Source organism: Clinocottus analis, unplaced genomic scaffold (assembly GCF_023055335.1).
Source record: "Clinocottus analis isolate CAN_PGR_092001 unplaced genomic scaffold, fCliAna1.0.p SCAF_30, whole genome shotgun sequence".
Lineage (NCBI taxonomy): Eukaryota > Metazoa > Chordata > Actinopteri > Perciformes > Cottidae > Clinocottus > Clinocottus analis.
The window spans coordinates 831972-858545 of record NW_027176043.1 but is presented as its reverse complement, the minus strand read 5'-3'; the positions used below and the strand labels follow the sequence as shown (position 1 = coordinate 858545).

The following is a 26574-nucleotide window of genomic DNA, read 5'->3' as shown; positions in this document are numbered from 1 at the left end:
TGGCTCAAAGGATACCGATCGTGGACAGGAAGTGGCTAGTGGAGGTTCAAATCATACCCCTCCTGCTGTAAACACAGGGATTAAAAGGACCATATTTTCTGGGACTCTGTACGGAGTTTGGAGGATTTCTCTTCCTCGCAGGAGTTGGGTGAGCCGTTCGGACCGGACATTACCCCGCGACTAACACCACAAAGACTCTTCCGCCAGCCTCCGCTCAGCAGGAACTTTGTTATGATCAATTAGATAAATTGGAGAATTAAGATGTTGCTATTGTCCCTGCTAATAATCTGACAATAAACATATAATCTGAATTTAAAGCAAAGCAGTCCTGAAAGTGTATCATATGAAAGTAGTATGGTGTATTTATGATTGTAAAAGTGATGTATTACTGTGTGCATAAGATCAATATCGTTCTGTTCACTAAACAGACCCCGAGAGGTTATTCCTAGCCCTTTAAACCTAAGGTCCATTACAGGAAAGCTGCAGTTAACTGACACAACTGATAGCTGCATATGACCAAAAGGGCCTCCCGGTCGAATGGAGTTATCAGTGGAAGCTGGTGGACGTCAGGCCGGACGGCAGTGAGACAGCGGCTTACACAGATCTCCAACCAGCGACTGAGATTCAGACCCGATGAACAGAGAGCTGGTGCATTACATTCTGTTAGACATGCACTGGACTCACTGGTGCTTGTACTATGATGTTTAAACATATTTGTTCCAGAACATCTAAAGGGGCTCTCATCATTCTGACTCAATGAGTCCGTTTTTCTTTGTGTCCAACTTGGCCAAGCCAAACACAAAACTACTGTGTTGTACAAATGAAGAGGGTCCAATTTAGTTATTTCATTTGTTAGTACTTATCTAATTTGGAGAATACATAACATACAATGTAAATCTCAGCTTTCACTCCTAGCTTTCAGAGCTGGTCCGGGACGAAGGTAGACAGTCCCGGGAAGCAAGCGAGCTGCCTTTGTCTCCAGCTATGAAAACAGCATCACAGTGCTTGTGAAAGAGGAGGCCTTCAGACAGAAGAAGCATATGTACATGATGATGAGACACAAAGCACCACGCTTCTGTGTGCATACAGAGGGAACTTCACATGAACAACTGAATTGATAGTACTAAACGAAGTGGCTTTGCAAAGCACTAGAATAGGTAACCTAAACAATAGAGACAATAAGCATTGGTCCTAATGCAGTTAACGAGCAGATGGCAGAAAGAGATAAAACAATGCATCTGTCCATCACCTTCTATTTCACGCTCACATAACATAAGAGCTCTAACCGGATCCCTCCCCCCGCCCAGCATTGCCAGCACGACACCAGTAAACACTCTGGTGCCGTCCCACAATGAGAGCGGCCCGACCATTCTATATTAATATGGATGGCAGTTTATAATTCATTGGGCAGGATTACTTGGGAGTGCTGGTCCCAGACCTGCTCCCAGCACTGACACAGCGAGTACTAACAATACTGGACATGCCCAGCCAAATGCCCATTATTATAATATATTCAAGGATTAAAGGGGTTTTATCTTAGAGAGCCATGAATTATGAATGGAGCATTTCAAAATTTAATTGGCCCGAATTAAATGATTCAAGATAATGTTTCTTTTATAAATTGGTAATAGGGCCAGGGGGCAAAGATGGGGGAAATACATTAAATAAACCTTTCCCCCGCAACAAAAGGAGAGGGATAATAGAAGGCTGATGACCTCATATCTGAAAGGGTGTGGCTTGATCGAATGATCAGAGGTTGAAAAACAGCATTGAACACAGGAGGTGAGCAGTGAGGTGTTTAATCTGACAGCTTAAGGACAAGTTTCCTTATCAGCGCCAGCTTCATAGACGCTGGTCTCCTTACGCTAGAGACCCAGAACTACTGCAGACGGGGTCCGGTTCAGCCTCGAACAATAAACCCACCAAGTACACACAGACACACATTAAAAGAACAGATTTGTGATGGAAAAGTGCTCGAGCCACAGAAACACAAGTGACACATTAGAAGTGCTCATGAACATCCAACCAAAGGGAAACGGAACCTTTACTGTTGGTCGATAATCACTTCATACGTTATAGGTGAGACAGTTGTCTGGGTTTTAATACATTCAAATTGGGGTTCATCATTGCACTAGCATCCTAAAATAACCCACTAACAATGATTCCGTCAGGTGAACATCGTGAATGTTCACTCTGTTTAAACGGGAGACGGGCAGACAGAAAGTTCAATTTAGAAAAATACATTGTTTTATTTTCATAGTTCTGGCTGTCATTTCCTTCTGAGGAACTTTAATAAGAGCCCATAAGCAGAAATATAGTAATTCCTTGAGTAAGTTTGGGATAGGTCACATACTATGCAAGTATACTGCTCACTGTCACTGAAGCTGCAGTGAAACTCTTCTACTCTACTGAGTCGTGCTGTATTCACCCGAAGGTGTTGAAGCTCAAAAACTCTATTTTGTCAAGTTACTCTGAACTAAAGATACACTTATCTGTGTGTTCGGGGGCTTTCAACCACATCTTTTTGGCTCAGTGGCCTTAAAGTTGGTTGAGATGTCACCATGGGACCAACAGTAAATACGGCACTTTGATCATGTGATAGGAGGTTGCATATTGGCTGGAGTGGAAACCTCTGGTCTCTGATGGAAACGTCCTCCTTGATCTTTCTCCAGGAAAATAGTGACTTTGACCCTGACTGGGAAAAGAACTGGGAAGGAGTCAAGGTTATTGGGTCAGAGGACGTCAAGAGCAAGATGCATTACCTCTGCCCAGTGACAGTTTTGTACCACAATAAACTCCTACACCGCCCAACATGAATCTTGTGTTACCAGTACCATTCTTATTGTAATGCCTTTGCTCATGTGACGTGTGAAAACATCACTTCGCTCATGGATCACTTGTAAAAGGATCTCTGCTACTCAGCAGAACAGTCATACTTCCTATCACCTGACCCAAGTGATGTGAGGACATCTTGACCAACAACTTCATGAAGACTGAAATGGGTCAGAAGCTCCCAAAAACTATTGGGAGGACCTTGAGGTGAGGATATTTTGTCAATCCAATTGATTCAGGTATTGGAATTGAGCTACATACAGTAATATAAACACACTTGTGTCTCTGCATAACTGGAGGAGTAATGGCTTCATGAACCGTTTAGCTTACGACGTTGGAATTTCACATGACTTAATCACAACCAAATGAGTGGTTTGAGTAAATGGTTTATGTGTAATCTCCTACAATAAGGCTGATAGAAAAGATGCACGTTTCTCTCCACGATGTATTGACTGGCAGCCGTGACTCTTCATGTCAGTGCACAGTTTAAGTTATTGTGGCCACTCTTACAGTTACCAACTGAAGAGAGCAACATCCTACACACACTGCTTCCGTGTTTTTCGTACAAAAAGTGTTGAATGTTGAAATTCAGTTGAACAAACAGCTTCCAACAAGAGAACTCGTAAAAGACGTCATCATCTTCCGTGCCATTGCTTCCTCAGCGGAGCAAACGGCTTTCATCAAATCTGCAAATAACCACTGCAACGTGAACTGGGTACATTCATAAATATACTTATTAAAACACATAGTAAAACATTATTCCATGTTACTTAAGGATGCCTGCCAATAAGTAATGATAGAAAATGTACAATTTGATGGTAAAAACTAACATTTTCATTAAGAAAGCAAAAACCCAGTTTCTATTATGGCCCGTCATGCCAAACCTTAATAATTAGCATCATTTGAAAACAAGTGTTTAAATTAATTTTAAAAAGGGAGTAGGGAGCAGTGACGGTCCTAATTCAGCAGCACATCCCAAAATGCACTGGAGAATGTATACGATTGTCGACTCAACATATATAGAGACAAACTGCAGTCGGAAACCAACAAATTCACAAGATAAGAGACATTTTGGCTTTGTGGAGAAAACATTCATCTAACTCCATTTAGTCGTTTCTTCTCTCTACACCGAACAGTCAGCTGGAACCAGTTTGCCGCCCCCCCATCCCTTTATTCTTTCCTGTAGGCTTCCAGCTGTTTCAATGTAAAGTTCCAAATTCAAAAGCTGTTCTGCAGGAAGGCTGAGAGACACACTGGCAGCATCTTTAGACAAGTTCAAGCAGCGTAAAACTAAGAAAGACACGCTGGATGAACGGACAGTCAGAAAACTCCTGTGACTTTGAATTACTTTTTTTTTTTTCAGCTTCTCTATTTCTGAGTCATTTAACAGACACAGAAATAAATAAATAGCATGGGCTGTGTGGCATTAAGTGAAATCAATTTATTCACTGTTCTCTTTGGGATCATCTTCAGTTCGACTGGCACTTAGGTTGGCCCCGCCTCTTTGGCCTCTCTGGGATGAACTGTCAACTGAGTCCAACGTTGAATGAGCATGTTTTCTGACCTTCTCCTCAGTCTCCTCCTGTACTGGCTCTCCGTTAGCCTCCGTCTCCATACCATACACATCCTTCTCCCCATTGAGGAGGTGACTGTGCTCCTCCACCTGCATCTCCTGGCCTTCTTCAACCTCCTCAAGCTTGCGCAGGATAAGCTTTGCATCCACGTCGGTATTCTCTAGCAGAGCGATATCGCTTTCCTCATACCGGGGCAACGGAGCGCCGTCCTCCAGCTTCTTCTCAAAATGCAGACGTTTGGCACGTCCGCTGGCCGACGCCTTCTCTAGGATCTGCTTCTCGGCCAGCCGAAGCTGGATCGCCACGCGGGAATGGAGAGAGAGATCCGGTTTCTCCAGCATGGAGCAGTCCTCCTTAAAAGAGACCAGAACCGTTTTTTTAATAGGTTAAGAAAGAGGAAGGGCCATAAGATCATAAAAAAAGTAAAACATAACAAATTCTACTTCACATATTCAAAAAGCGCTTATCAGATCTTCAAAACACTCATCTTTCAGACTTCAGAATTGGGGTAGCTGCAGCTTATCATTTTTGTGCCGTTCCGGAATATTTAATCCAATAATGGTATGATCGTGGCCATCGAACCGTCGTATTGATTAAATCCTTTAAACTTAAACTCCAGTGGACTGACCTGTGTGGTGGTCTTGTAGGTCTTCAGCAGCAGAGCAGCTCGGGTCTCAAGGAAAGTCCACAACTTGATCTCATTCTCCCAGCTGACAGGGAACTCGCTGTTGCCCAGAGTGAAGATCTTATTGACCGCTCCATCTCCCAGCAGGTAGTCCTTCAGTTCCTCTGGAATCAAAATAAATGTTAGCATTCTTTTATTGAAAAAATAAAATAAACAAAACCAATATACATTTTTTTTTTTCTTACGCCTGTAAGTCATACGATTAGCGTATTGATGACCAACAGTATTTAGGTTATTGTTATAACCTCTTAAAAAAAACTAACATTTCAGAGGCATACTGCTTTGCCGTCAGAGTATAGGCCTTCATGGGTCCAAAGTTTTGGAATTCATGGTAATAGAAAATGGACTGTACTTTTAGATCTTCTCTAGTCTTCCGATCACTTAAAGCCCTTTAACAGAACATGTCATCGTTCACCCAGTCACACACTGATGACAGGGCTACCAGGTAAGGTTCCACCTGCCCTCCGGGAGCAATTTGGGGTTAAATTAAATTTATTTTTTCAGGCCAAAATCACAAATTTGCTTTCGAGGGTTTTTACAATCTGTACAAATACGACATCCTCTGTCCCGGCACCTCACATTGGCACAGAAAAACTCCCTTAAGCCCAAGGACACATGGACCTGAGCTAGCAGACCACGGGATTGAACCACCGATCCTCTGATTGAAGGCTGACCCTGCTCTACCACTCTGAAGTGGTCCTAATGACCTAATTACTACCACAACGGACTAAATCATTTACAGCACACACACCAGAGAAGCCGGTTCTATTTTTACAGGCAAAGTTGAATCAAGAAGAGATTGTTTTTTCACATCTTTTTTTTTTTTTTTTAAAGTCTGAACTGGAGCAGGATCAGCAAAGAGGAAAGGAAAAAGAAGCTGAAGGGCCAGAGAGCAAAACAAGAATCAAACTTGGTTGGTCATTAAACAGATTATTGTAATCTTGACTTTGTTTTAATAATGTATTAAATGGAAGGTGAAGGAGCAGAACTACAGCTCTCTGCTCTGTTGTGTGTGCGCACTATTCCATCATGTCACATCTGTTAAGGAATGTCAACACACAAGCAGGCAAGAGATGCTGCCTCCCCCCAATGCACACGCACACACATCTACAGGTGAGCCAGTTTAAAAATTAACATGCAGCAAAAAAAAAAAAATGGGAATAATATATCAAGCGGGTCCTGAAGATGAGCCCTGTGACAAGAGGAGGATGTGGCCTTGTGTGGTTGGGATTTATGACGCCGGTGCCATTCTGCATACACGCCGATGAATATTGTAAATCCCCTGGTGGATTGCTCCCTCCACACATCTGGTGGCCTGCCTTGATCAATTAACCAGCCAAAGAATGGACAGGCCTTGCTCTTTCGCTCTTTCCCTTCCTCCTCCTCTTCTTCTTCTTCCTCCTCTGATGTGCAGAGGAAGCAGTCATTCTACAGCGGTCCCGGAGGAGCAACGGAAACTGTGGCGTGTTTTGTTTCAGGTGTGCTGCCATGTTTGTGGCTTTGAGGTTCCATGGGTAATGTCCTGCTGCTGGTATTTCACTCAGTGAGAAAGTGAGTGAGTGAGTGAGAGAGTCTTACCCTCTGTCATGCAGAAGACTCTGAGGAAGGCTAGGAGCTGAGCTGAAATGGGGGGTTCATTACAGTGCAGAGCAAAGATACAGGACCTGAAAACAAAACATACAAACATTTGAACAATAAATCAATATATACATCCAAGAATAAAAAAAGACAATGTGTGAATTGTTTACATATGAACACATGTAGGACAGCAGCAAAACAACTGCAGATATTGCTTGCACCCTTAAGATGAGAAGATTGATATCAGTCTTATGACTGACAAATGCATATTTACTGGATTCACAATTTGCTTTAACTAAAGAGCATCTTACTATGTATCTAAAACCACCGGGTGAATTAATAAACTGCCACCAAGATTTAGTGCCACAATGTTACTCTCCTTTAAATCACAAGCTGTTTGACTGAGAGAGACCACATGCTACATGTTCATCAGTGAGCTTTAGAGCTGTTGGCATGCATACTTCTCCCTTATTAAACAGAACTAGACGTTTACCCCCCGATTAGTCTTGATGCTTCACCAATCTAAATGCAATTATGAGATCGACATCGTCATCCTCAAGAAAAGAAGGCAAATAAGCAGATTTCTCAAAATGGTGAACCGCTTCTTGACATTATCATCGTTTGAAATGAGGAGGCAGATACAACAAAAAACAAAGCCTTACAATAACAAGTGTATCGTTGAAGGTTTTTCCTGAGCCAAATCCATCTTTTTTAGTTTGTTTAATTGGTTTGTCTTTTACTTTGGCAAACAGGGGGAAAAAAAGAACCAATCTGAATTTTCACACAGATGATCTGCAAATGTAACATGTATGACCATCTCTACATGAACATCCAACTGATTCTAATAAATTAAACTCTTGTCATTCTTCTGTCTCTAAAGATAATACTACTTTCATAAGTTTCCTGTCACTCTGCTGACTTTCACAATCCGAGGAGTATTTCAAAGCAGTGTGGTTCAGGCCTCAGTAAAATCTATTCCTCGTCATAACCGTACACAGAGGACAACATATTCCCAAATGTTGGCACATGGTTGACATTATTACGCCGCCCACCTCCCGCCCATAGAAAGGATCTGCCCACTGCTCCAGCAGGAAAGTCAACCCTTTGTGAGAACTGCTGCTGTAATGTACAGGGTCTTTTGTAGACTTAGCAAGAAGAACAAAATTACAAATTTGAATATGAATAGTCAAATATGCTTACTTAATTCCACTTATCAAAAAGAAATGAAGGCGTAAAAAAGTGATTTCCATGTTGGAAAAAGAGTCTGACGACAGTAACATCTCAGAGAGGCACGACACTGAACCGGTTGCTGTTTCCTTTGAAAATGATCTATGAGCAGATCTGTCAGTTTAATAGAGCGTCGCGGCAACAACAGGGATTGTTTCATTTAATTTCCACTGTTGAGATTTAGACTGTCATCAATAAGAGATTAAAAGGCGTCTGATTAAAATTGCAGAGCAGAGAATGCTGCATACAATTAAGAGGCTAATGATAAAATGATTAAGCTTCTTGGTGATTACAGTGTTGGGGCGGATGGCAAATTGATACTTGGTGGGGTGGTGGGAGAAAAAAAAAGAAAAGAAACCTGCTGCAACATTTATAGTATGCGTTTCAATTACGCCAAGGGGGGGGCCTACTGTTCATGGAGTCTAAAGTGCACCTCAGCAAAATAAAGCTGGAGTTAGTCATGAACCTGAAGCCTTCCTTGACCCATATTAACAACTGAAGAGAAAAAACCTTCTGGCTGAGTCTTCACATTTATTCCCATCTGAAAGCAGACATGATTAGTAGCAGACAGAAAAGAGGAGGACTGTTTGTCATGGACCCCCTCTGGAGAAAAGGAGTTCAACATACGCTGGGATGCCGGCTCGCGCCAGCACTTCGGCCTTCATGGCGTAGAGGCGTTCGCTCTTACTGACGCCCAGCTTGATCTTCACTCTGTCGTGGGCATTGTCTTGGAAGAAGAAGCCGTTGTGGATGACAAACTCGGCATTGGATCGTGTGCCGTAGAAGATGTAAATCTACAGGGACAATAAACCATCACCATTAACAACATTATCATCACCTGACCTGCTGGCGGTTTCTTTGAAGCAGGAGCTTTTGAATCCTTTTATTTACAGGTCAAGCAGCAAATGACTCTATGTGAAGGATGAAGGCGTGAGTCTGTTCTGTTCTGCTTACATACAGCTGATAACGCCGGTCCAAACTAGGCCGTTCTTGTGGAAGCAAAGCACCCATCCTCCGGTGCCCTTGGTAAACACTATTAGCTCAATCAGAAATTTAACCTTTTTACGGTGAGCACCATTAGCTGTGAGCTGCTGACTCTCTGTCAACGTGCTGAGAGACAATTGAACGCTCCCTAGCCTGTATCTTGCACCTTCAAGTGAAATATACATGTATGAAAAATACTAAAAGAGACTTTGTGTAGCCAGGACTTTAAGTTATGACCTAATTCTGGCTGCGGCCGATTCCCTGGACGTAAGGACCATATCATGAGACATTGTAAAGTTATTTCTATGGATTTTGTCACTCCTACTATTTTCTTACAATTAGTTTTAAGATGTATATGATTTGTGTTTTATTTTCACCAGAGTTCCCATAAAGCTTTAATTGATGTTAACAGGAAATATACATTTGTCAGAGTAATAAACCTATGTGAATTTGTACAATAAGACACATACAAAGAAATCAAAGATTATTTAAAGCAGAACAAGTGTCTTCTGCAGCGTGCCCTTGAGAGGAGGGAGAAGACCAGATAGGAGGAAAGTCTTCCACTGGTCCAACACTAACATGATCACCTCACTGTCCAGCTCAATCAGCATAACATTACCTTGTGTGATGAGTATGAAATTAGCAAAACATGTTATTATCTAGTGTGTGTTATGTTTGTCTAAAAAGATGCTAAACTACACAACAGCTAAGTGGGGTAACACTGAGGTTAGCAGCAACTTTGGCATTGATTCCCTTCAGGTCAAAATGTTCAAATGTTGACCATCCATTGCAGTTGAGACAGTAAAGAGCTAAGTAGTAGTAACAGTATCTGGACCTGTTCGTTCTCCTGGTAGTCTTGCAGTGCCACACACTCGCAGCGATCATCCTCCAGGTTGTAGCCAGTGGTGATCTGCAGATCAGCAACGAATTTTACTTAGTTCAACCTTTACCAGCGCTCAATGAATACATTTTGATGTTCATCAAAACAACAATAGTGTATGCAAGTACAAGCGGGAGTGAGATGAAAATTTACCAGTCCATTGGTGTGGTTACACATGTCCCAGAGGGGGATCAGGGCCAGAGTGACACCGCTGCCGTCTTCAGTTGGGATCTGGTTCTGGCGGGTCATCACAGAGGACACCGCCCACCTGTCACATAAACATCACCCAATCCCTTATTGTTTCATTTACTCCACTGACATCCCGACCCGTCTCACAGGAGCGCATGAAATACTGTGTCGTCACCACGGACTGCCAACGCAAATTCAACAAGGATTCTTTTTCATGGTGGACACACACATGAAATGTATCCATTTTAATAAGCGACGCTCAGAGCTAGTGACGTAGTATGAACAGTGAGAAAGACTACTAACAGTACAGACGACAGGATGGCTTATTTTGAAGTCAAGTTTATGAAGCCTTTGTGATATGATGACAACAGGTGTCTCCATAAAGAGCTAAATATATTAAAAAGACACCCAGGCACCCCCTATTTACCATGCTGCTGTCTGGAAAGAGACACATTTGTAGCAGCTGATGTGCCACCAGACAATACACACACTTGGTGGTTTGTAGCCAAATGAGACTCCAAACTGCATTTCGTTGAGCAGCCCTATTGCACTCTGGCGATAACTACCAGGTCATGTTCCGTGTCACTAACACGTAGTTCCTCATCAACAGGTCGTGGTCACTTCATAGATTCCTGTGAGATCACGTTGGACAATAGCAGGACCATTAATAGGAGAAAGAAGTGAATTGACTCCAACAGTGGTGTTGCAGAGAGAGAAAGAAGCCTTGCATCAGATGAGGATGAAGAGAGAAGGAAGGAGGAAGGAGGGGGTGGGGGGCGAACTGAGAAGAAGGGAAAAAAGAGGAAGGAAGATAGTGGAGGGAAGAGATTTAAGGAATAATTCATCACCAGCCCACTTTCACTCCGAGCTTAATGGAGAATTTCCATTACTACTCAGGTGATGCGTTTTATATTTTTGACCATCATCTCCATCAGTTATGGTAACATTAGTTGATAAACACAGAGTCATTGCTGATATGTTAACAAGCCGATAGTTTGAGCAGATTATCTCAATGATTCACAAACACAATTCTGAATTCTTTCAGCTAATCTAAAACTTGATTCGGATACATAATTGATCATTTCAGGGTTCCTCTGTGCCATGTCGACAGAACACAAAAGGGTGTAGAAATTGGTGCTGCGACTATACACCTGACATATACTGCATGCACACACTACACACCCAACATGTACTGCATGCACACACTACACACCCAACATGTACTGCATGCACACACTACACACCCAACATGTACTGCATGCACACACTACACACCCAACATGTACTGCATGCACACACTACACACCCAACATGTACTGCATGCACACACTACACACCCAACATGTACTGCATGCACACACTACACACCCAACATGTACTGCATGCACACACTACACTCAATGTATAATTAGTATAAAAGCTCATTTTAGTTGTTATAATCTTTGCAAGATGAAGTTGAAGTATGGAGGGTGAGGTAGAGCACAACACTCCACATTATTACATTATAAAGGCTCCAGTCAACTGTGATTAAGTGAAGAAAATGACAGTTTGTGTTTGAGTCCTAAAGCACAGGCTGCTGGAGGCCACACAGATCCACTGCTGCTTCTACTCAATAAGTGACCTCCAGCCAGCAGCGCTCATCAGAAGAGAACCCTTTCATTAATCTCACACAGGGAGAAGTCTTGTTTACAAACCCTTCTAGTTAACTTTCCAAATATAAAGAAAGTGTATGCCTTTGTTTGTTCAGTTCAACATTGACCTTCAGCAAGCCTGCTATAGCAAGTTCATAATGGTATTTATTCTGTAAAATCAGAATCAGCCCTGAAATGAATCATAATATGAGGAATACAGAACGCAAACTGAGATTCTCAAAGAATAGAACTGGAACAACGGTTAACCAATGAACCAAAATGTAAATTGCAAAACAGTCTTTCCTGTTTGCTTTTGGTTTCTCTTCAAATGAAGTTTGAATAAGTTGGCTTTTTAATTTTAGTTATTATCAAAATGAGTGATGACCAACACCTTTATCCGAGCACACTTTCCCATTTAAGACCTAAGTTATGATAAACTACAATTATTGTTAGGAACATATTCTTTGAGAAAGGACACAAACATGTTAAAAGATGATATGACAATTTAAAAAACAAGCCTGCGGGCACACACACACGCACACAGACACACCTGTAGTCATCAAACGTGAAGCTGTCCTTCAGGGGCAGTTTGCTGGCGGCAGGATGAGTCTGTGGATGGGGGGGAGAAGGCAGAGGAAAAAAAAAATAAAAAATACAAATCAGAATGAGGAATTTCATTATGTTGGGATGCTGGGGGGGGTCTACCTGACAGGGATGCCTAACAAAGACTGGAAGTAGGAGGCCACCAGTGGGGTGAGCATGCATGTGTAGTTAGTTAGTGCCGGGCGACCGTCAGCAGCCGTCATAAATCTGAAATGTGTGTGTGTGTGTGTGTGCGTGCGCGCTTCTATTTAACCGCTTTCTCCTACCAGAGCCATCAGTAAACTGTTCAGGGCTTAAGCACTGAAGGAGGGGTGACTAAGTAAAGAGAGACGTAAGCAGAGTGAGGACGAGGAGAGTCAATGAAAGGAAGTGATGCCCTGCTCACATTTAGATACACTGATACCACGTTGGTCAACTTCACATCACTGTACAGCTGAATTAGCTCATTTTAAGGCTTTTAACTACGTTATATTTACAGTGTCGCCGACCACTTTCCAAACCAAACACTACATTTGTATAAAAAAGGAATAGTTTGAAGTTATAGGATGTATGCACAATTGTTTTTTTGCTGAGTTAGACGCAAGATGGGGTGGATAATTGTATGAATTCCATACAATTATCCACAGGGTTGACCCTGAAGAGGTGTCCAGACAACCATTCATGCTCACACCTACGGGACATTTAGAGTCAGCACTTAATCTGAACTGCATGTCATTGGACTGTGGGAGGAAGCCGGAGAACCCGCAGAACACACGCAGCCACGGGGAAGAACGTGTAAACTTCACAAAGGACCGCGCAGACCAGGAACCGAACCCAGGTTCCTCTTCCTGTGAGGCGACAGTGCTGGCCCCTGAACCCCTAAAATATCTAATTGTTTTTGATGAATTTGAATCTTGTTATCAATAATAACCCTGTGTCACATAGTACCAAACACAATTCAAAGAGGTTGCTTTCCCAAAGTAAAGATATTAATAATTGGGATGCAAATGGTCTCAATGACCTCCATGTCAGGTATGAGCTGGACCAGCTCTGCATTGGGCCCTGCCTCCCTCCTGTTAACCGGGCTAGAGTATATTATCACCGTCTCATGGGTGATGATATACTCTAGCCCTGTTAACATAGAAACAAAGGAAATTGCCGCGATAAAGTACCAAAGAAGCTGAGTTCAGTATTTTCAGGGAGAAAACGGAAGGGACTAAATTTTAGCTCTGAAATACAGATATGTATTTCTTTAAATAGTCACAAACGCCCCTCTGTTTCCTATAAGGTCATGTACTGTAGGTTGGAAAGTGCTTAAATGCGGGAGACACATCTCATTGTTTCGGGGAATGTCAGCAGTGGTTGTGCCTGTCGCTATACGTCAGCATGTATCAGTCTGTGAAGCTGATCATACCTCCAACACACAGGACAGGCAGGGGGAGGCGAGCGGGGAAGAGAGCGAGAGGGGATTTTGAGGAAGGTACATTCAGGTCAATTCAATGCAAAGTCAATGTGACAAGCTAATTTTCCAGCCCGGTCATCTGAGGAGGAGGAAGAGGAGGAGGAGAAGGAGGGGCAGGAGGAGGAGGAGGATGTAGGGGGGACACAGAGTTGGGAGCTATACGAGAAGGAGTGTGTGTGTGTGTGTGTGTGTGTGTGTGTGTGTGTGTGTGTGTGTGTGTGTGTGTTACGAAAAGAGACGTATCAAAGAAGAGGAAACAGGACACACACACACACACACACCTCCATGTTTAGTCTCCATCTCAAGCAAAGTGCAACACAAAGCTGTGTGTGTGTAGCATCCGAACGAACAGTTTAACACACTGTACACATGACTAGACATCCAGATTAGACAACAGTGTTTCCCATACATTGATGTATTTGTGGAGGCCAGCAACAATAACAACAATGACTGGCACATATTAATTTTCTTTTGTATATTTAAAATGGGTTTGACAGTGTTTCACTGTCTATGCAGTGTGTTGGTTTGCTCAGTCTCTCACACAGACACATGGACAACGGTAAGATATACGCAAACATATAACGCAAGGTTGAATTTCTATTTCCAATATTAATAGTTTATAATAAAAGATTGATACTTGGCATTTGTGTATGAATACAATATTGCCATGCAAAATATCGCAATGCTATGGATTTTTCCACCACCCCATTAGTAAGAATGTTTATATACCTATTCATGTATTTCTTTAAATAAAAATATACACACATTGTAAGTGCATTTTCTTATTAAACATCTCATTGTTGCTCAAAAAGCCTCACTTCTTTTACAATAACAAGGAACAACACATGTTTTTTTTTTCCTTTGTGGACCTTGCATTTATATGACGACAAGTAAAACGTCCATGCTTTCTCTATATTGTACCACAAATAATGGGCAATGCCATTAAGGTCACTTGCAGTAAATATGAAATATGAATATGTTGCAAGCACTTGGTTTCAGAAACATGCCACGCTTTCCTACTTGCATCATCTCTACTTCTACTAGAACAAGAGAAAGTCGATGTTGTCCTGTGTGCAATGTTCAAGTTAAATAAAAAGAAGCACAACAACTTTAAAAAAAAATAAAATGTACGCTTCATGTGAGAACTACATTATAACGTGTATTTGTCCGACTAACATCACCTAATTCATCATTTAAAGATAATGTATTGATGGCTTGTTTGATAGATTGTTTTTTACTATGGCAAAGAGGGTGTAAAAATGAAAGTAAAGTCCAATACTAAGACAATGAGCAGTGTGGTCCAACAGTGAACAGTATAGTCCAACAGTGAACAGTGTAGTCCAACAGTGAACGGTATAGTCCAACAGTAAGCAGTATAGTCCAACAGTGAACAGTATAGTCCAACAGTAAGCAGTATAGTCCAACAGTGAACAGTATAGTCCAACAGTAAGCAGTATAGTCCAACAGTGAACAGTATAGTCCAACAGTAAGCAGTATAGTCCAACAGTGAGCACTATAGTCCAACAGTGAGCACTATAGTCCAACAGTGAGCACTATAGTCCAACAGTAAGACAATGAGCAGTATAGTCCAACAATAAGACAATGAGTCAGACATAGGGTCTCCATGGCACCCTGAGAATTAACATCAATCATGATCGCATTGAAACAAAGAGCACTGGGTCAGTAACTAAGTGCTGGGATTCTTCTTCTACCTCAGCCATCAAATCATTTAGAATGCGACACTGCCACCCAGTGCAGTCCAATGAAATAACATTGCAAAGAGGATAAGCAACACATTTATCTTTAAAAGAAAACATGCCTGTTATCTTGACGTGCAAATCATTCACACCATAGCCTGTACATTATCCAATTACAACAAACACCTGACAAATACAATTAATTTTTCAGTGCTTCTTTGATACCAGAGGACTTTAGAGAGAAGAATAGTGGTGATTTCTGATCAAAGCACAGCTGTCATTTCACCATTAGCATATTTGGATACAACTATCTCGATATGTGTTGCTTGGGCCTGGTAATCATTGTCTATATCTCATATTTCTTGGCACTTTACTGGAAGGAAAAATTCTTTGAATGATCATTTGAAAAGTTCATAAACTGATTTAGATGTAAAAGGGTACACCTGAGATTCATATGTAAATGCATTTTATTTATTTAAAAGGGATGATGGACATGGTCATTGACTGTTCTAGAGTTAGTTTTTGTCATCAGCAGTCCACAAGATATGTATGAAATGTTAGAATTCAGACAGTGGTACAGAGGCTAAACATTGCGCCGCACATAAGTAAAAGACATTTTAATTTAAAACATTAAATTAAGGAAGAAATTAAATACAATACTCTATAATTACTTATCAAACATCAAATTGTGAGGATAACGTGTTTATATTCAAGCGGAGGAAAATAATAGTGACCATTAGTTCACTAATGAAAATAGAGAAGACCATTGTTAGTTAAACTCTGCTTTCACTTCCTCTTCAGATTAAATGTGTTGCTCAGTTTCCAAAAATGAACCCAGTGGTTCTTAACTGGTCTGGTTCCCGGACCCACTGTCACCCCTTAATGACCAGCTGAGACCCAAATCAAGGCACATTCTCAACTTCCTAAATGTATTTAATGAAAAGATGGTGCAGTGTACAGAGTACGTATGCCAACACAAAAACAAGTTTAATGACAAACCAAAACGACCAGCTGGTGGCGATGCGAGGGAGGGAACTATTCCCGTCGACACTCAATGAGCTGCATTTAAATTAAACACCCAAAAGTGCATCTTCAGGACACAAAGTATTACGACATACAAACCAGAGCTTGAGAATCACTGATCTAAACCGTGGTTACTTGAAATCTATTATTCTGGCTAGTGTCTCCCCCTCCTGGTATGAGTAGAGTCTTTCAGACTGAACTGGTTTTTATTAGCACTGTTGCTCACCACAGTAATGAGGGGATTGAAGCCAAAGGGCTCAGACAACATTAGGAAATTACTGCCTCTTTTAGCAAATAGACTGTAGTATTATGGAGCTACTTCTAGTAAGAGAAGGATTTTTGCTGCACTGACAACACTATTTCACCATTTTACTTCCAACTGCTTTTATTCAATTAGCGAGCTAATCGGAAGATTCAGCTCTACCACGTGTGTGTGTGTGTGTGTGTGTGTGTGTGTGTGTGTGTGTGTGTGTGTGTAAAAATGTAACATTATCCTGGTTCACTACGCTTACATCATTGTTTTTTTAACTCTCAGGTATACACATTTCTACTATTTTCTTGAGGACATAAACTACTATATTCATGTATATTGAGAGTAAAACTGTTAAAATAAAGTGGAACAAAAGTGGAACAACAGCAGCTAAAGTGCTCTTTGTTGCCGAATGCAACAAAAAACGATAGTGTTTGCCTTGGGTTCAGTGAGTGGTAGCAGGCTGCCATATTGAGTGGTGTCGCTCTGTAATACTGAAACAAAGACAAGCTCACATCTGAGATCCTGGTGGATAGAATTCAATAAAAAGGATCTTAAACATTGACGTGATGTGTAATTGAAGGCAAGAAAGATTGCTCGATGCTATGGGACGCAATGCTTTTCAAAAACATCCTTGTTTCCATTGCTTGCGTTGCAAACTTGTTACATTTCTAACAGTGAAATGACATCATCAAAACATGACAAGTTTTTTTACAGTGCACATCATGCAGTGTTTTGTCCGACTTGGATTCAGTCGAAGAGAGGCCGCTCCAGGCTTCTAGAACCTGAGCTGCTGAGAGCAAACAAGAGTGGTGGTGCCTTTTTTTTAAATCAAATTCATATCAAAAGAATCATTCTGCGCTCATGTTTTGGCGTCGGGCTGTGCTGGGCCTGCTTCAGGATCTGGAATACAAACAGTATGACACAACCAAGACCAGTAGGGTGATCTGGTGGGAGTTTTCTCCATTGTAATTTGCAAATTTATTAGTCAGCCTCTGAAAAAGTGAGAGCCACCAACGGACCTGTCCCCCCCCACCATGCTACGATGGACTGTGGCTATCTGGATTGCAGTCCATGCCTATCGTTCATTATATGAATAGTTTTTGTCATATTAATGTAACATGCTGTAGCTTTGTTACGTTGTTCATTCTGGTCACATGACATCTATTGCTTCTGTCCATCCGGGGAGAGGGATCCTCCTCTGTTGCTCTCCTGAAGGTTTCTTCCCCTTTTTTTTTCCTGTGAAAGGGTTTTCACTATCTTTATTTGGGGGAGTTTTTCCTAATCCGATGTGAGGTGCTGGGACAGGGATGTTATGTGTCCAGACTGTAAAGCCCTCCGAGGCAAATCTTGTATTTGTGATTTTGGGCTGTACAAAATGAACTGAATTGAGTACAAGGGAGACTCTCCCACCGTTCAGGGAGTAGACTTGGGTATGCAATTTGTTAAGTATTATGTTGTATCTCTGGCTCCTTTTTTGCAAGGAATAAATGGCCTGATTAATGATTTTACAACCGGTGTGGAGAAACAATTTTTCTAACACTATCGAGTTCAAATGAAGTGTGTTTTATGATGAGTTAAGGCTGTTAAGTGATGGATAAATACTGTAACTCCTCACCAGCCAAGGTCCTGCTGGCCACATGCTGATTGCAGGGGATTTGTATTGTGAAGAATTTAAAATCGGAAAATGTGTTTATTGCGCGCACACGCGCACACACAATACAATGACAGAATTTGTGATGGAAACGTGCTCGAGCCACAGAAAGCTTTTTTTCTATTTACAATGAAAAGCTTAGCGAATGTGCAGCATTTCACACGCTCATTACTGTCTCTCTCTTTGGTCTTAGACAGTCGGGACGATAGCTAACTGCTTGCAGTCCGTAGTTCTGGTGAAGATTTAGAGGGCCTTGATCAAGTGTTGTATCTACCAAAAATCACTAATCTTTTATTAAATCTTTTTATTATAACTTATTAATTTCGGGGCTTCTTTCCTCACGACCACCTGGGATTCTTAGACATATTCTTCACCCACTACGGGATTAATAAAGGATTATCCATTTTTTTCAAAAAACATGTTTACTGTGCTTTATCTAGTAATGGTCTGGATTAATAGTATCTATACATGTGTACGTGTACGTGTCTGTGTGTTCAGTGCTTTTGCCCACCTGTACCAGTTTGTAGAAGTAAGCGTACTGGCGTGCCGTGTTTTTATACTGGCTCAGCACGTCCTGCACTGCCTGTGTGCCCAGAAGCACCTGCACCTCTTCCTGCTGGTAGAAAAGCGGTGTGTCGTACTCCTGAGGAAGACTGCGGATGTACGGCAACCAGGATGAAGCGGGGTCGGCCCTCTCACACAGAAGGTGAAAGGCCAGTGTCACGTTGCCCATGGCCTGTAAGATCCTATCCTGGCTGTAGAGAGGACCTGAGACAGTTTACAACCGGTTACAGGATAGAAGAATGGAATCGGAGCACACTGGAAATCTTGTCAAATTGTTGTCATACAGGTGGGAAATGACTAAATGTCACAGAAAACACGTGGTGGACAAAAGATCAAACTTCAGAGGAAGTGATTTGGCAAATTCCAGGTGTATGACTATGTTCAAAAAAGTTCCAAAAATTAAATTGCTACAGTAAATTTGCATGTGTGGTTAGGACAATCTTCACACTGTAATAGTTATTGAAATGCTGTTTAAACAATGTTTATATGTAACCAAGACATTTAAAACAGTATTTAAAAAAATATGCCACAAAAAGGAGGATCATGCTTTTGGTTCCATCTGTCTGTCTATAAACGTATCATCTGAAATCCTTACCCAGTACAGAGTTCTGGGCCGACTCCACAGTCATTAGCATCTTCCTGGGAATCCACAGGAATAGTTCCTCTGCCTGCATACACACACAAACAAACAAAGAACAAACAAGGCAAGGCTGTTTTAGGTTGGGTAGAATCCAACCTCATCTCTGTTTCTCAGGTTGGTTTGCTGTCCGCCATGGCAGCAGAAGCTGCGCTTGCATTCCAACTTGTTTCATATCTTGCAATACGAGGTGTCAAAGTGGGCAAAATATTATAGACCATTGATTATTTATTTTTATTCTTTTTTTCTCTGCGGCCCGGTGGTTGGGGACCGCTGCTTTAAAGTCTGCAGAGAGCCTAGTTGGTAAGTTGAATATTAAGTAAAAGGTTGAGGTTGATTCTATTCAACACCAGGAGTCAATGAAGAGGTGTAAGTCCTGGGGGAACCTCAAGAATAGAAGTGACCGCCGCAGGGCTGACCTCACCTTGATGTCTCTGGTGGCCCGCAAGCCGTAGCCCTCGGTTCCAAAGTTGGCCACACTGAAGCTGTCACAGGACGCCCCGCTCTCCTGAGCCCAGGACAACAAGTCTGGAAAGTAGTCCTCTCTGCTGCCGTCAAACACTATCGACATACCTGAATACAGCAACAATGGTGGAAAATTATTTACACTTATAAACTAATATCTGACTTTACATGACATGAAGTCGAATATTGCGGATCACTTAACGTTACTTATAATACTGTGTGCTTACCCTTTTGTTTTTTGCGAATCTTGTCCACCAGGCCTCTGATCTGGGTGTACTCCTCCCACTCTTTACCAGCAGATGGTGCAGCACTGCTGCATTCTGGGGAAGAATGCTGACCATAAACACCTCAACTATATCGCTCTAAAATAACAGTACAGCCAGCTCAAACTGCACCCATGACACGTTGAGATAAAAACATACACATCCAAACTTTATCATGTTGTTGTTGTTTGGCGTGGATTATGAAGGCGCAGAGGGTGTAAAAATTGAAGTCAACATACTCTGCAGCAGCTCAGAGATCAGATTCATCATCTCCTTTGGGGAAACCACCGTGCTGGCTCCTGAGCCGGACTTCTGAATCTTCACTCGACTCTTCTTTCCCATGGCGCTGGATGGACAACTGGGCTGAGAAGACATTACCGTTAACTGTGGTTTTATTTCTTGAAGCAGATTTAATAATTCATCAATTCCTACATATGTACCAATAATTAATAACTCAATTATTAATCAAACGCAAGAATTAGTAAATTTAGGATGCCACCCAATTTTGGAAGAACAGAAAAATATCAACGTTTGATAATAATCAATTTATTCCCAATCTTAGGATTGCTTTTGAATTTTTGGCATGGTGCAGTGACTCTCTCTCACACACACACACACACACACACACACACACACACACACACACACACACACACACACACACACACTTCTATCTAGACTAATTAGTCTAGAACATATTTCATTTGTAAAGAAATTGTTAATTTGACTTATTTTCAGTTTAGTAGTTTAACATGCAGTTACATGATTAAACATTGCTCGCCCTCTTAAACAGACTGTATTTTGGTCTCTGAGCGTGTGTGGGTTAGTGTGTGAGAAGTTGTAGGCAGAACAATCAACATCCATTTAATATGACAGGAACTAAAAGACTTATAAACCAAGTCGGCTATCTTGAAGTTTACATATTTATGAACATTACATATTATTTACGCAGATTTTTTATTTTTTTATTTAGAGATTTGGTCAACTTCAAGCTTGCACAATGAATAAAGGCCATACTTGGGTAACTGAGTCATAAAGTTTGTATGATTATACAAAGATTACAACAAATGCAAATAACGACAGAAACATTTTTCCAAACGTCAATTTCTTACAAAAAAGGTGAAAGTGGATTAAAAATAGCTATCCAAAAGAAAAGAAGCAACGCGTAAATATCTCCTATGAGGTGCAGAACGCAGACCTGCGATCAACAGTCCGATATTATGTGGCTTCATGCAGAGGAAGTGCTGCTGGGATTTGTAGTTTGATATCTAATTAACACCCTTTGTTTAGGTAAAGTGCAGTCCGTAAGTTATCCGTTGATACATTGAGTGTTTACTTCTGGAATATCATCTCTTGTTCTCTGAGTTCTGAGTGTGTAGGTCTGTGAGTGTGCGTGTGTGTCTGTGAGTCTGCATGTCTGTGAGTGTGTGTGTGAGTGTCTGCATGTCTGTGAGAGTGTGTGTGTGTGTGTTTGTCTGTCTGTGCATGCGTGTGAGTGTGTGCGCATGTCTGTGAGTGTAGATAACAAGTTCTGACAAATCCTGTTAGGTTTTCTGATTTGTATTTTTTTATGAATTCTTTATTGTTAAGATTTGTTGCACTGTTAGTTCTGTTTTTGTAATAAAAGGTTGCAAATTAATGCTTTAAAATTATTATTATTATTATCCGATGAATCGAATAATAGAAAAAATAATCGACCAATTAATCGATTATTAAAATAATCGTTTGTTGCAGCCCTAAACTAATGCTGTCAGCATTGACCCACATGAGTATTGGCCATAGAGAGGTCTTCTCTTGAACTATAATGCAGAGCTGCCAACTTTTCAAAAAACGTAGGCGTGAGATTTTGTTGACGGGAGGGGGGGGGTGGGGGAGAATACGCGCCGCAGCGAACAGCTGTGTGTCGGGTGGGCGTGACTTAAGACCAATGAGTGACAGTCACGTTCAATGCCTGAGACTTGAGAGCCCTGATACCTCCGTCTCTCTGCTCCTCTCTGCCGGCGGTCCCACAGTTGCGGACACAGTCGCGGGACCGTCTGTTTGGGGTAAACAGGATGTCTATGCAGCGAATAGGTTTACAGATGCGCTCTTCAGCGCCATCTGTCGTCAGGGAGTTTGAAAAGGAACGAACGCGCCCCAGACTTTTTTTTTGGCGTGAGATATTGGTTGTGTGGCGTCTGAGCGTGTGAAAACATGAAAAAGCGTGTGTCACACGGCGAAAGCGTGAGAGTTGGTGGGTCTGTATAATGGGACAATATGGCACAAAGGGAACTCAACAGCAACGTCTCTGTTCATAAACCATGGCCTGGTTACTGAAGACAATTCACAGACCTTGCTGTGAGCACTTTTACATTGCCACTTTTTTTGATTGACACGCAGACACGGGTTTGTTATTACAAATTTAGACTCCCATATACATTACAACTGTGTCGGCTGTTGCAGGCCCCTCTTGCACACACACCAGGCTTCCATAATACTGCAGTTGATTGCAAAGATGTGATTTGGACCCGTGGTTTTCAAATCCTTTGTCAGGTGGTGTTTGATAAGCATGATTCAATAAAGCCATTAGTTTCCATGGATGGAGAACAAATTACAGAAGAGTTGGATGATGAGGAACCCCTGTACCTTGAATTATTAAGGTGTGTTGTTATAATAGGATATGAGATGCTACTCCAGGAAACCCGGCTGTAATGTCCAATCAATCCTTACATGTTCAGGAGGTGTGCACCTCTGCGAACCACATCTACCATGTCACAGCAGTTTCATCAATCTAATTATGCCATATGAGGATACGTCTGAAGTCAGGGTTTGCGTCTTTGAGGAGACGACGGACACAAAACAGAGGACTTTCCTCTTCTTTTTAATGCTTATTTTATTCTGCAGAACTATAGTGAAGTTCACACAGAAACTGTAAATGAACAAAAGCATAAACGCTCTCCAGTATGACAGACTTCAGCCAGCAGCAGAGCTACAAGCGGGACAACGAGACCGAGAACAAACGTATTTATTTACCCATATTCTAATAAACTTTGACTTGCAAGTGATCATTTTAAAGTAAATTTGATGTGAGAGAGAAAGTGCAAGACCTGCAACCTTGTACTTTCCCCAAAATGTGACTGTTTTGAATTTATAGAGGAAGAACTTAAGTATCAATCACTACTTTTCATTATTAAAGACTAGTATAATACTCTGTCAACTAAGCTACCAATATACAGTTCAGTGTACGTGAATTGTCAAGTGATCACACACACACACACACACACACACACACACACACACACACACACACACACACACACACACACACACACACACACACACACACACACACACACACACACACACACACACACACACACACACACACACACACACACACAAGTTGAGGCCATTTATGGCAGCCGGGCTCAAGCTCCCTAAAAGAAGGACTCAACCATCTCACACTTCCAAACACACAGCCCCACTGTGATCGTCTCCCTCTCAACTGCACACCAGGCAGCTGCTCAGTGATATTCATGAGCAGCTGTCAATGTGGTCATTTACAAGAAGACCAGAACTTCAGACAGCCACTATCCTAGCATACAAGCACAGGTTACAATCATACCTGCTACTCCTCAGTGACCTTTGTCCATGGAAACCTTTAACTGAACTGAACTGAACGAGGGTGTTTGATGTTCCAACGTTTTTGGGGATTTCCACAACAAGTATAAAGCAGAAATATGATGGAGTACGGCAATCATAACTGTTTGCAGGGAGCTAAGCCACACCCCCTCGCCGACGCAAAAATGTAGACTGTTCAGTTTGTTAGGTACATGCAAAATCTACGACACTGTTGGTCAGTTTATCTGCTTGACAATCTCATTTTGTTGCAAAAAAATTATTGCGGTGAGATGAACAAAATGAAACTGTTATCTTAGATTAGCAGTTCTGCTATCTTTGGTGTCAATCGCTCGTTGTAAGATTCTGTTTGTTATACTATCGTCGGCACAACTATATTACATTGTTGAATGTTAAAACAAACATACAAAGCACATAGGACAGGCTACAGAAAGAAGTAATATTAGGCTAACAGGGTGCTACCAGCAATGTGCCAAGTTCCCTCCACATTTTCTTATCGGTGCTCCGCAACGTGTTATAGCACAACGGCAGTGTTTCAGATGCCGAGTGTCCTGCGTAGGGTTGCAAAATTCTGGGAATATTCAAAGTTGGAGACTTTCCACGGGAATTATCTGGAATTAACAGGACATTTTGGGGTAATTTAACTGTATTTCCCTTGTCATAAGCAGACATGCATGCAAATATTTAAAATACAACTTTTAAAAATGACTTTTTTGACATTCCAAAAGCTGCGAATAATCAAGGTGTACTTTTGTGTGGACATACATACGTCCTACTCTCACTGCTGTAAGAAGTGTACTGTATACAAATAAAATTAGTATTAAAATGAACATGGCTTTAGTTTACCAAGTAATCAATATGCTAATGACAAACAGTGTTGGGAAAGTTCACTTTCTACATGAACTAGTTCAGTTCATAGTCCATAATCCAAAATTTTGAACCAAGTTCACAGCTTCAAAAAATGAACTCGTTCAGTTATTTTTTTTTCAATATGTTGGTCAGACCCTGCTGCATTACAGTTTGCTTTACTAAAGCTTTGTTTATACTTTCATGCAGCACCGAGCTACAAGCACATCCATTGCATTATTTCCCGAAACGCTAAAGCACACTAACAAACTGTATTGTGAACATTTAAGATGACAGAAAGTGTAAGAGCCACAGAACACCGTACACAGGAGAGATTGCAATTCACTTTAAACTCATGTCATATTATGGGACCACTATAGCCACATAAATAAATAAAAAAGTTGAGTATTAAATGCATTAGAAAGAAACAAAGGTTGATTATTCTTTCAAGTATTTAATTCGGCCTCAAAAAATTTACTCAATGTAAATTCTAAAGGACGTAAAATCCTGTTTAGAAAAGCACTGAACGTGCACGCATGCTCGGTACACAAATTCAGAGAAAACAACTCACATAAAGTTCCTCGTAGTAGCTTTAAGATGGGATACCCTAGCCATCAGTGGATTACATACCTTTTATGAAATACATAACAGTTCTATGGGTCGTAGATGGGTCATAGAACCAACCAAAGTCCCGGTGTATGATGGGAAATGCCTGGCTGTTAGAGAGCTGATTGGCTCGTTGATCTGACAGCAAACACCACGTGTTGTAAAAAATCTTTATTTTATGTGTAGTTGTAATACTTAATGCTTGATTGTTGACTATTAGTCTCAAATGTAATATAAAACATAGCTGTGTGGTTGAATACAAAATTGTATGTATACAATGCATCAAAAACAGTAGTAATGTATTACACAGGCAGACATAAAAAGAAAAAGGATGCAGCTACACACACATAAATCCATAAATATATATTTACAATGAGATTTGGGGAAAAAAATACAAACGTGATCTGTAAACTACAAGAAGCCAAAGTCTAAAGCTCAGAACTAACAGGAAGTCATTTTTTCTGTGACTTCCTGTGTATACTTTGAAAGCAGCTGAAAACTGTTCGACATGATCGCAGTTTTTAATGCGCGCCTCCTGCTCTCGTCTGGATTCCAGTCGAGAGCAGCTTCAACGACAAACCTAATGTCTCAGTGTGTAACGTAGTTTGTCACCAACGTCCCTGTAATGCTCATTTCTACTCCTCTCTACCAAGTCTGGCATGTAGCTAACGTTACTCATTAGAAAACTGACCACTGAAATGTTTTCCAAACATAAGACATTCTCACGATATATATTAAACTAGTGTCCGGACTTCATTTCGAACACAGCATAAGTGAGACATTGCCAATGGTGTATCCTCCAAACAAGAGTTAGGGTTGCCTTAATAGCTAGCCTCATGTCGTTGGTAGGATTTCCCACTAGGCCAGCAGCTAACTTTAGCTTACTAGCATTGGAGGAATCACGCCCATCTGAGCGGAGACTTCATTGGAGCCGAGAGTGGGCAGGGGAACAGGGTACAGAGCTCATTCATCTGACGTTGTACTGGCTAGGCTGACGAAACGGTCCAAGGCTAGCTGTTAGCTGCTATGATGTTAAGTAATAAAGGATCAGTCTGAGTTTTAGAGGAAGCTAATCTGCTAGATCTGATGGCTAGCTAACCTTGCCTGAAAAAAATGCAAATGCCTCTAAACCAAATGCATGTCTATAAATGCACAATAACACTCAACACCAAGTCAGAGCTTTACTAAACCAGAACATAAACATTTCACCGATTCAGTCATACCTTTTTTAAGTGACAGCAGCAGTTCCTCTATTCCTGCACTGAACCCAATCTTGACTTAGCCGCGCGTGTGATTGGAGTAGTCGAGAAATACATCCACAGAAACG

At 41.3% G+C, this 26574-nt stretch overlaps 1 protein-coding gene across 2 annotated transcripts; it reads right to left on the bottom strand.

Moving 5' to 3' along the window:
* Positions 1-1783: 1783 nt before the first annotated feature.
* setd3 (SET domain containing 3, actin histidine methyltransferase) lies at positions 1784-26536 on the bottom strand. Of its 2 annotated transcripts, none has more exons than XM_068595513.1 (13): positions 26471-26536; positions 20417-20535; positions 20142-20234; positions 19874-20022; positions 19408-19480; positions 18760-19016; positions 12131-12189; positions 9914-10028; positions 9716-9790; positions 8524-8690; positions 6670-6755; positions 5035-5195; positions 1784-4759 (listed from the first exon to the last, which is right to left on the bottom strand). In XM_068595513.1, the coding sequence occupies exons 2-13, from the start codon at positions 20517-20519 to the stop codon at positions 4274-4276; spliced, it is 1824 nt and encodes a 607-aa protein (XP_068451614.1). In that variant the 5' UTR covers positions 20520-20535; positions 26471-26536; the 3' UTR covers positions 1784-4273. The 2 variants fall into 2 exon arrangements, with proteins under 2 accessions (XP_068451614.1, XP_068451613.1); XM_068595512.1 differs by having other exon boundaries at positions 20417-20540; positions 26471-26530.
* Between the last annotated feature and the right edge of the window lie 38 nt (positions 26537-26574).